This window comes from Mobula birostris, chromosome 14 (assembly GCF_030028105.1).
Source record: "Mobula birostris isolate sMobBir1 chromosome 14, sMobBir1.hap1, whole genome shotgun sequence".
Taxonomy (NCBI): domain Eukaryota; kingdom Metazoa; phylum Chordata; class Chondrichthyes; order Myliobatiformes; family Myliobatidae; genus Mobula; species Mobula birostris.
In genome coordinates, this window is record NC_092383.1 from 91,459,410 (window position 1) to 91,471,478 (window position 12,069).

At 43.4% G+C, this 12,069-nt stretch overlaps 1 protein-coding gene across 11 annotated transcripts in view; it reads right to left on the bottom strand.

Moving 5' to 3' along the window:
* The window catches only part of LOC140210098 (plasma membrane calcium-transporting ATPase 1-like), a 350,393-nt gene that overhangs the window by 180,251 nt on the left and 158,073 nt on the right, over window positions 1-12,069 (bottom strand). For all 11 annotated transcript variants that reach the window (XM_072278933.1, XM_072278939.1, XM_072278940.1 and 8 more), the window contains one exon: window positions 11,033-11,497. In XM_072278933.1, the coding sequence (XP_072135034.1) occupies window positions 11,033-11,228 (196 nt within the window). In that variant the 5' untranslated portion in view covers window positions 11,229-11,497. The remainder of the gene's footprint in view (window positions 1-11,032; window positions 11,498-12,069) is intronic.

Sequence of the window (12,069 nt, forward strand, 5' to 3'; positions counted from 1 at the left end):
AGTCTGTTAAATAATACCAGCTGGGCCCCTTGGGACCTTTGACTACATTAAAAGGTTGTACACAAATGCAAGCTGTTGCAAATTACTCAGCACTTTATGCCCCAAATCAAGGGTTTGTACTAAAGTAAATTAGAAAAATGCGATTAAAAATGCCTCATTAACCATCAAAATTTGCTTTTACTCTGTTGTATTCATCTGCTTTGTACTTACTAACACATTATACACTCAGAACGGCTATTTTCAGTGTTATACCTTCAAAGGTTTTTAACGTTAAAAGTATGAAAATAATTCCATCTCATCTTTATTATCCTTTATCCTAGTATTAACCCTAACCTGCTCAATATTCATAGAGATGTCAAACACTACTGCGCAGGCAGAAACTGAACTGACGACCCCAAGCCTCCTAGACGGGCAGCCGTGACAGACAGGAGACAGTGACACGGTGCCACAACATCAACCCTTCACTCAATGTCATCAAAACGACGATCCACTTCAGGAGGGAAGGGGTAGTGCACCCAAGGCGCTCAGCCGAGAGGGCTGAAAGACTGCGTAGCATGCAAAATGAAGTTTTTCACTGCATTGCAGTAAATGTGACAATGACAACCAATTTACCAACCAGACCGATAAGACAAGAAGACATAAGAAAGGAATTAGACTACTTGGCTCATTGAGTACCAGACCAATAAGACAAGAAGACATAGGAACAGAAATTAGGCTACTTGGCCTATTGAATACCAGACCGATAAGACCAGAAGATATCAGAAAGGAATTAGACTATTTGGCCAATCGAGCACCAGACCAAAAAGACTGGAAGACATAGGAAAGGACTTAGGCTATTTGGCCGATCGAGTCTGCTCCACCAATTGATAACATCTGATATTTTTTAAAACTCTCTCAACCTCATCATCCTGACTTCCCCTCGTAACCGTTGACACCCTTACTAATCAAGATCCTATCAACCTCCGCTTTGGGTAGGATAGCAGTTAACATGGGTTCAATTCCGCCGCCGCTGTCTAGAAGGAGTTTGTACAGCTTCGATCTCACACACACACACACACACACACACACACACACACACACACACACACACACACCACCCACCCACCCACCCCTATTTGGTTTAGTTTAGTGAATAAGACAGAGTTTAATGAAAATCCAGCAATTCCACTGCTACATTCCTAATATTACCTTTTAGTTCCTCAAGTAATTAATACAAGATTGGCACAGTATTGTGGGCTGTAGAGTCTGTATTGTGCTGTAATGTTGTATGTACTATTAACTTAGATTTCACAAATCTTACAAATACCACATACAACACTACAGGCCATTCAGCCCACCATGCTCTGCTGACCCATTAACCTACTCTAAAATCAATCTAACCCTTCCGTCCCACATATCCTTGCATTATTCTTTCATCCATATGCCTATCTAAGACTTTTAAATGCCCCAAAGAAGACATACCTTGCAGGGGTTCCCAACCTGTGGCCCATGGTTAATGGGTGCGGGTCCATGGCATGAAAAATTTGAGAACCCCTGCTATAAGGTATTGGGAGGAAAGTATAGGGGGATGTCTGAAGTAGGTTTTAGAGTGGTGGGTGTTTGGAATGGACTGCCAAGGGTGGTGGTAGAGACAGACACATTAGGGACATTTCAGAGACTCTTAGACAGGCATATGGATGAAAGAAGATGGTAAGGGGTACATGGGAGAGAAGGGAGGGAGTGACTTTGGAGTAGGTTAAAGGGTTGGCACAACATCATGGGCCGAAGGGCCTGTTCTGTGCTGTACAGCCTGGAGACACAACTCACCATTTTAGAAGGAGCTGGTTGTGGATTACAGGAGGAATGGAGATGGGCTAACCCCTACTGACACCAATGGATCTGAGATTGAGAGGGTAAACAGCTTCAAGTTCCTCTGCATCCATATCACTGAAGACCTCACGTGGTCTGTACACACCAGCTGTGTGGTGAAAAAGGCACAACAGCACCTCTTTCATCTCAGATGGTTGAGGAAGTTTGGTGTGGGCCCCCAAATCCTAAGAACTTTCTACAGGGGCACAATTGAGAGCATCCTGACTGGCTGCATCACTGCCTGGTACGGGAACTGTACCTCCCTCAATCGCAGGACTCTGCAGAGAGTGGTGCGGGCAGCCCAGCACATCTGTAGATGTGAACTTCCCATGATTCCGGACAGGTGTGTAAAAAGGACCTGTAGGATCACTGGGGACCTGGGTCACCCCAACCACGATCTATTCCAGCTGCTACCATCCGGGAAACGGTACCGCAGTATAAAAGCCAGGACCAACAGGCTTCTTCCACCAGGCCATCAGACTGATGAACTGACGCTGACTTGAGTGTACTCTGTATTACCCTGACTGTCCTATTTATTATAAATTACTATGATTGTACATTTAGATGGAGACGTAACGTAAAGATTTTTACTGCTCATGTACGTGAAAGATGTAAGAAATAAAGTCAATTCAAAAACTCAGGTTTCTGAATGGTCCATGAATCCAAGAACATTACCTATTTCTGCTTTTTTTTTTGCAGTACTAAGTATATCTCTACTTCTTATTTTAATTTATAGTATACTTTATGCATTGCACTGTGCTGCCGCCACCACATGACACGTGTCAGCGATAATCAACCTGATTCTGATTCAGTTCCACGTTCCACCCGCCTCTGGCACAGGCCCTGCAGCGCGTTCCACGCACTCACCTCTCTGTGTAAAAAATAACCTACCTCTGCCGCCCCCCCCCCCCCAAGTGTGCTGTTTAGAGCCATGATCTTTCAGAGACAGACAGAGCGCTGTGAACAATAGAGAGAGATGGGAGGAAGCCGTGTGGAAAAATACAAAAATGAAGACCTTTGAGAAATAAATAATGGCAGTATTTCTGCCCGAGGCACAAGTGCAGAGGTACCACCACAACACGCCGGAGCACAGGTCCCAAGAGACCTGCTTATCTCAACTTTACCCAAGCACAGTGTACACAGCTTAAGCTTGGAGCAGAGCAGTGTTTTAAAAGTTAGTTTAAAACTTGAGATGGAATATTTGCCACACACGTTAAGGAGCATGCCCGATAAGAAGATCGCTTAATGCCATTTCCAGTACAGAGTAAAGAGCAAAATAATTGTTACTTTAGATCCAATACAGCACAAAAAAATACATAATACAACAGAGAACACAATAATAAAAAGGCAGAATAAATATAAATACATAAGATAGCTTATAATACATAAGATTGTATGTACATAAAAGTGATACTAGGTACAGGAGTATCTGTACTCCAGATGACTGAGCGGAAATGAAAGCCATCTTCCCCTTTCCTTTCCAGTCCTGAAGAAGGATCCCGGTCCGAAACATCAACTATGTATTCATTTCTATAGGTGCTGCCTGACCTGCTGAGTTCCTCCAGCATTTTGTGCGTGTTGCTTAGGAAACGATAAAGTAGTGGCGGGGACGGGGATGTGGTGGGATAGATTCGTAGGTGGAGGTGTTGATCAGCCTTGCTGCTTGTGGAAAGTAACTGTTTTGGAGTCTGGAGGTCCCTGGCGTGGATGCTCGTTGCCTCCTCCCTGATGGGAATGGGAGGAGCAATCCATGAGCAGGGTGGGTGATATTGAGACTTATATCAGAGTCAAGTATTCTTGAGAACGTTTCAAATGATGGGAGAACTGCTTCTCTTTAAGTCAGAGTATACTAAGTTAAAGGGAAAGATTGAATAGGTTAGGATGTTACCTGTCGTGAAGCAGACCTTTGGATTCTTCCACTGGCTCAATCACCACGTGACTTTATTTAATTATTTGTTTAGAGACACAGTATGTTACACGCCCTCCAGCCCAATGAGCCCACGCCACCATACTACACCCATGTGACTTATTAACCTTTGCGTCTTTGGAATGTGAAAGGAAACCGGAGCACCCGGAGGAAACCCACACAGTCACGAGAAGTACGTGCAAACTCCTTACAGACAGTGGCGGGAATAAACTCGGATCACTGGCGCTGTAACAGCGAATGCTACGCCATTAAGTTCAACCCCAATCAACTCACCACCTCTAAATTATCAGCCCAAAGGAAAGACTTCATAAGACTGAAAGAGTGCAGGGAAGATTTATAAGGACGTTGCCAGTGTTATATTTGGTAACTTCAAAACATCAAACTAAATCAAAGGAAGACACGGGAGTCTGAAAAGTGACTCTACTTCATGTTTACCTTAAGCGAGATGCACACGTATCACAAGGTAGCATGCTGATGTATGCAACTAACATATTTTTACATATAACTCACAATTAATTATTTAAATGAACAAGAATGTTTAATCAAATATATACACACAAGCTTACTGAAATATTACTTTAATATTAAATACACCAACAGCCAAAACTTGAGGACCAGAGTTATAGGGAAAAGTTGAGTAGGTTAGGACTTTATTTCCTGGAGTGTAGGAGAGTGACGGGAGATTTGATAGAGGCATACAAAATTATGAGGGGCATAGATAGAGTAAATGCAACCAGGCTTTTTCCACCGAGGTAGAATTAGAGGTCATAGGTTTAGGGTGAAAGGTGAGGTACTTAAGGTGAACCTGAGGGGAAATTTCTTTACTCAGCGGGTGGTGCGAGTGTGGAACGAGAGGCCAGCACAAGTGGTGGATGATTTGCTTGCAACATTTAAGTTTGGATGGGTACATGGATGGGAGGGGTATGGAGTTGTTTGTTGATGAGACAAGACCGAATAACAGTTCAGTGTGTTCTAGATGGGCTGTAGAGCCTATTTTGGTGCTGTCATGCTCTATGACTCTATAAACCAGGGGTTCCCAAACTTTTTTATGCCATGGACCAATACCATTAAGCAATGGGTCTGTAGACACCCTGCTATAAACTATTGAGAATGATTTCATTCAAAGTTGAAGTCCAGCAAACTGACCCTTCAGGAATAATTAAATTTTTAACGAAAGCAGGAAAATTCAAATCACTAACAGCAGAACAAGCACTTGGCCTTTTAACCCACTCTCTGCAGCTTCTCACTGACCCTAATCTCCTTCCCCACCAACGTCACCATTTCTTCAAGGACCATCCTGTTTGCCAGTTCTCCACAGAAGCTGACGGATTTGTTGCACATGATCAGAATTTTTATCACAGAAAATGTAATGAGCATTAAAGCTGATTTACTCAATTCCTCGATAAGCAATCCTTTCTGTATTTAGGATTATATATCTGCTCATTACATTAATAACAAAACAATTCAACACTTCACGTAATACTTTCATTTTCACTCTCGCTAGCTGAATGGTTTACTCTGCCAAGGTCAGTTTGCTATTCTCCCTACAGCCCTTGTTCACATCTGTTCAGGTTGAGAGAAGATAACAGTTTGATTTATTGACTTTTTGTTTTACACAGTGCAGACATCACTGACATTTACTGTCCTAAATGCCTTGGCAAAGGTGCTGGTGAGCAGCCTCCTGGAACGATAGTGATCCTTCTGAAGGTCCTACCACAGCGCTGGTGGAGAGGGAGCTCCTTGACTTAGATCTAATGAAGGTGAGGGATCAAGGAGTTTACAGGAGCCTTAGGTCCCACATCATCAGGTTCAGGAACAGTTATTACCCTTCTGTAATCAAGTTCCTGAACCAGCGTGGATAACTTTAGTCAGTTCAACTCTGAACTGATTCTACAACCTACAGACTCACTTTCAAGAATTCTATGACTCACATTCTTTCTATCTTTCTCCCTTTCTATTTTTCTAGCTATCTTTCTATCTATCTATTTTCGTATTTGCACAGTCTGTCCTCTTTTGCACACTGGCTGTTTGTCAGTCTCTGTGTGTAGTTGTCCATTGATTCTACTGTATTTTTTTTTCTATCCACTGTGAATGCCTGCAAGAAAATGAATCTCTAGGTAGTACTGTATATGCTGACATACACGTGCTTTGATAATAAATTTACTTGGAACTTTGTACATTTTCAAGTCAGAAGGGAATTCGCAGAGGATGGTGCTGCCATGGATCAGCTGTTTGTGATATTCTTTGGTGGAAGGCACCAGGAGAGTGGGAGGTGTTGGGAGGAACCTGGGTGAACAAGCGTAGCGCAATTGGCTGATGAAAGCACAGCAGTGTACATCTAAAGGTAGGCAGTCTCAAATTCCTGTGTGTCAATGTCTCAGAAGTTCTCTCCTGAGCCCAACACATTGATGCAACAACGAAGATGGCACGACAGCTGCTATGTCTCATGAGTAGTTTGAAGAGATTTGCTATGTCAGCAAAATCACGAGAAAGTGTCCTCGGATGTACCATGGAGAGCATTCTGACTGGCTGCATCAACTTCTGGTACAGAGGGACCAACGCACAGGCCGCAGAGGGTTAGAAAATCAGCCTGCTCCACCATGGGCACAAGCCTCCTCACCATCGAGGGCATCTTAAATAGGTGATGCCTCAAGAAGGTGGCATCTATCATTAAAGACTCTCACCATCCAGGACATGCCACCTTCTCATTACTACTACCAGAGAGGAGCTACAGAAGCCAAAAGACCCACACTCAGTGTTTTAGGAACAGCTTCTTCCCTTCTGCCATCAGATTCCTGAATGGACAATGAACCCATGAACACTACAGGTGTCCCCCGCTTTTCGAACGTTCGCTTTACGGAACCTCACTGTTACGAAAGATCTACATTAGTTCCCTGTTTTCGCCAACAGAAGGTGTTTTCACTGTTACGATAAAAGGCAGCACAAGGAAAAAGCAGCGTGGGAAAAAAGCAGCAGGCGCCCTGAGCAGCTGCTCCTTCCCTGGATTCAGAACTGCATTCTAGCCGGCATTGCTTAAACATGTGCCTATGAGCAGCTGTTAGCAAGATGAGTTCTAAGGTATCGGAAAAGCCTAAAAGAGCTCGTAAGGGTGTTACACTTAGTGTAAAACTGGACATAATTAAGCTTTTCGATCGTGGTGAATGAAGTAAGGACAAAGTGAGTTTGGCTTGTGGAAGTTGACGAAGATGATGTTGAAGAGGTTTGGCATCCCATGACCAAGAACTGATAGATGAAGAGCTGATGCAATTGGAAGAAGAAAGGATAACAATCGAAATCAAATGCAGTAGCGAACGGGCCGAAAGTGAAGTCGTCCAGGACCTGAACGTGAAGCAACTGCGTGAGATTTTCACTGCAATGATAAAGTACGACTTTAATTTTGAAAGGATACGGAGGTTTAGGGCATATTTGCAAGATGGTTTGAGTGCTTACAAAGAACTGTATGGTAGAAAAATGTGCGAGGCTAGCAGTCAAGCAAGCCTTCAGTAGACGACGAACCTCGACCTTCGCCATCGAGGCAGGCAGACATAGAAGAAGATGACCTGCCTGCCCTGATCGACAATAAGATGAAACCCCAGTGTCACACCATCCAACCCCCGGGCCGCGGACAGATACCGATTTGTGGAGAATGCAGCAGTAGCCGGGACGCACCCAGCACATCTTTAAGAAAAAAGCCGAAATAAACAAGTTAATTAATTAGGTGCTACCTGGCACATAAATGTCGGCCCAGATCGGAGGCAATTGCCGATTGCGTTGCCTCTGATCTGGGCCGACATTTACATGCCGGGCGGCACCTAATTAATTAGCTTGTTTATTTCGGCTTTTTTCTTAAAGATGTGCTGGGTGCATCCCGGCTACCGCTGCATTCTTCGCGGATCGGTATCAGTCGGCGGCCCGGAGGGTGGGGGCCACTGCATCACCCCAACCTCCGACGACTCAGCCTAACACACCATCATCAGCGTGCTCGATATCTTCCCGATTCCCGTGTTACTACACTGTACATACATTATTTCTACTTTATATAGGCTGTTTATTTATCATATCATTCCTGCTTTTACTATATGTTACAGTTATTTTAGGTTTTATGTGTTATTTGGCATGATTTGGTAGGTTATTTTCGGGTCTGCGAACGCTCACAAATTTTCCCCATATAAATAAATGGTAATTGCTTCTTCGCTTTACGACCTTCCGGCTTACAAACCCTTTCATGGGAACACTCTACCTTCGGATGGCGGGGGAAACCTGTACCACACTATTTTACTCTTTTTTATATAAATCTTAATATAATTTGTAGTATATTTTATGCGCTGCACTGCACTGCTGCCACAAGACAACAAATTTCACGAGATATGACAGAGATAATAAACCAGATTCGGAACTACCTGGACAGCTGAACAATTACATAGAATGGTACTGCACAGGAGTAGGTTCCATGGCTCAAAATTGTATGCCAAATTAATTCTGCTTATGACCTCTATTTAAACTAATCCTTTTGGATAATTATTCCATTATAATATGGCAAACCTGAACAGAGCTTAACTTCAGCAAGTTTAAATGTGGTGTTGGAGCTGTGATTAGCCATACGTTCATAAGGGTAAAGCAAGTAAGTGTGGGGGCCAAGCACAAAGCCTTTTGGTACCCCTGTGCTGATGTTGCTGCCAATCTGAACTGACTGGAGTCTGAAAGTGAGGAAATCGAGAATCCAGTTGTACAAGGAGAGATTGAAACCAAGGTCATGAAGCTTATTAATTAGTTTTGAGGGGATGATAGTATTGAATGCTGAGCTGTAGTCGATAAAGAGCATCCTGATGTATGCATCCTTACCGTCCAGATGTTCCAGGGTTGAGTAAAGAGCCAATGAGATGGCATCTGCTGTGGACCTGTTGCAAACTGGAGAGGATTCAAATCACTTCTCAGGCAGTTTCATCATCAACCTCTCAAAATATTTCATCACTGTGGATATAAGTGCTACTGGGGGGTAGTCACTGAGGCATTCATCTTAGGCATCAGCATAACTGAAGCCTGCTTGAAGCAGTTGAGGACCTCAGACTGCCAAAGCGAGAAGTTAAAGAGTTCAGTGAACACTCCAGCCAGTTGATCAGCACAGGTCATTAGTGCTTGGTCGGGTACCCCATCTGGGCCGTGTGCTTTCCATGGGTTCACCCTCCTGAAGAATTATTGCACGTCATCCTCAGAGATTGAAATCACAGGATCATTGGGGGCCGTGGGAGTTTTCCTCCATGTTCTGACAGTCAAAGTGAGCATAGAAGGCATTGAACTCATCTGGAACCATAGCCCTGTTGTCACCTGTGTTGCTTGATTTCACTTTGTAAGAGGTGACGGCATTCAAGCCCTGACGTTGCTGTTGACCATCCTTCATTGATTCAAATTTAGTCTGAAATTGCCACTTTGCCCACAAGGTGGTTTTTCCAGAGATCGCACCTGGACCTCTTGTAATTCTCTTGATCACCAGACTTAATCTGGTCCTCAACAGATTATGGATCTCAGATTCATCCTGAGTTTCTAGTTGGGGAGGTCTCTGAATGATTTTGTTGGGACACAGTCGTCTACAACTGTTTTGAAAAATCCACGACAACCACGGTGTATTCATTCAGATCCACAGATGAGTCCCTGAACACAGCCCAGTTCACCGCCTCAAAGCAATCCCATAGCCATTCCTCTGCCTCCCATGACCACCCCTTTGTGTCCTTATCTCCGAAGCCTTGCTCCTTAGCCTCTGCCTGTATGCAGGCAGAAGGACAGGCAAGTAATCAGATTTATCAAAATGTGGTCTGGGCACGGAACGGTAGGCATTCCTTATTGTAGTTTGGCAGTGGCCTAGTGTGTTGGAACCTCATGTCATGGTTCCTTGTTCATTCAAGCTCTTTGGGAATAGTTTGTTCAAACCAGCTCTAGGGCAACCCTCACCATCAACGTACTGACCAGACTAAAGTTAGACAAGATTGTAACGAAGCAGCACAAGTAACATGGGAGACTTTAATCATCATAACAATGGATGCCTCAAAAAGGCGGCAACCATTATTAAGGACCCCAGCAACCAGGACACGCCCCCTTCTCGTTGCTACCATCAAGGATGAGGCACGGAAGCCTGAAGACACACACACTCAACGTTTTAGGAACAGTTTAACCCAACCCTCCTCCACCATCAGATTTCGGAATGGGCCATGAATATACTATCTCACTATTTCTTTTCTTTTTTCGCCTCTTTTTGCACTACTTAACTTAAATATAAATATTTATATACACACACACACACACATATATACTTACTGTAATTTGCAGTTTCTTATTATTAAGTATTGCCACAAAACAACTAATTTCACAACGTTTGCCAGTGATAATAAACCTGATTGTGATTTAAATCAAATTGGCAAAAATTGTTTATGGCTGAATTAACAAAATATCCATTGGATCATTTCTTGTAACAGTATATTGTGAAACCAACTGGGAAACAGGATAATTTAGATCTGGTTTGCATAATGAGGCCAGGTTAATTACAGATGTTTGACAAAGGGATCCACAGAAGAAAGGCCTTATCAATGCAACAGAATTTTGTATGCTGTTTGACAGATGTAATTCAGTGAAAACCAATAGCTTTAAACTCAAGACAATTACATAGATATTGGCAAACGAGATGGGAAAATGGCATTAAAATACTGTGATCAAATAAACATTGAAAGAAATATTTCCAATGTCCACCCAAAGAGAAATGGAACGTTGGCAGAAAATGTGATCTATCCCTTAATTAAGATAGAACTAGATTAAAAGAAGTATCTTATACCATCGCCAAGAATAGAGGATCGGTTGGGTTTACAGAAACACAAAGCCGAAAAATTGAGCAATTTGCAAAATACTGGAGGAACTCAGCAGGTCAAGCAACATCTATGGAAATGAATTAACCATCTATGTTTCGGGCTGAGACCCTTTATCTGGGAGGTCGTACTGAAGAATTGTGCCCTGAAACATCCACAGTTTCCTGACAATGTGCCTCGGCCCGAAATGTCGGGGTTGTTTATCCATTTCCACAGATGATGCCTGACCTGCTGAGTTCGTCCAGAATTTTGTGTGTGCATTGCTCTGGGTTTCCAGCATCAGCAGAGTGTCTTGTGTTTACGAATTGCCAAAAAATTGATTAAGGAAAAAGATAAAGGGAAAATAATTTAGGAAAGATATGTATAAAAGAGAAAAGTTGCATAGACACAGACACATTCTTCCTACCTTCTATTGGAGAAGATTTTAACCTTCTGCAGATGTCCTGGACATCACCATAAGTTTCATGTATTTTATTTACTGCTTCTCCTGATCGCAGTTCCATAAGGGATCGCAGTTCTGCAACCGTGCAGCCAAATTCACCCTCGTGGTTGCCCTCGGCAACAGAGTTGCCGGGGTGGTGGCCTGCAGCATTATTAGTCATTTTTGTCCTCAGAAATTAAAACTCACACAAGCTGAAGATTGGAAATACCCAAGGCCAGGTACCGCCGTCTTACCAACCACTCCAAGCAAAGTTTGCAGATTTCGGATTGGCTTCTGGGTTTCTGGGCAGCAACAGAAACATCAGCAGAGTCCAACTTCCCCGGCTGCAGATGTCGTAGGAGTGTCCATAATATGGCAGTAGCAGACTAGCAATGACCAACGGGTCTCGAGTCCTTCATGTCTTCCTGTAGAGAAACCTCTGAGGAACGCCTGTAAGGAAGAGTGTGGCATGTTAATCAGGTTGACAGTTCACTGTTCTAAGGCAAAATAAGGTTCAAGAATTAAGTACTTTAAACATGAGAAAAGCTGCAGAGAGTTGTGGTTTTAGCCAATTCTGTTATGGGCACTAGCATCGAGAGTACGTTCAAAAGGTGATGTCTCAAAAAGGAGGCATCCATCATTAAGAATCCCCATCGCCCAGGACAACAAATTTCACCAGACAGTGTATGTCAGTGATATTAAACCTGATTCTGATTCTGAAACAGGAGCAGAATTCAAACACGTGATTCCTGGGGTGAACGTGTGATGCTGTCACTGGAAAGCACCTTCCATCGTCAGGGACCCCCACCACCCAGGTCATGCTCTCTTTTCACTGCTGCCGTCATGAAGAAGGTACAGGAGCCTCAGGACTCACATCACCAGGTTCAGGAACACGTACTATACCTCAACCATCAGGCTCTCAAACCAAAGGTGATAACTTCACTTGCTCCATCACTGAAATGTTCCCACAACCTATGGGCTCACTTCCAAGGGCTCTTCAAATCACGTTCTCAATATGTTTT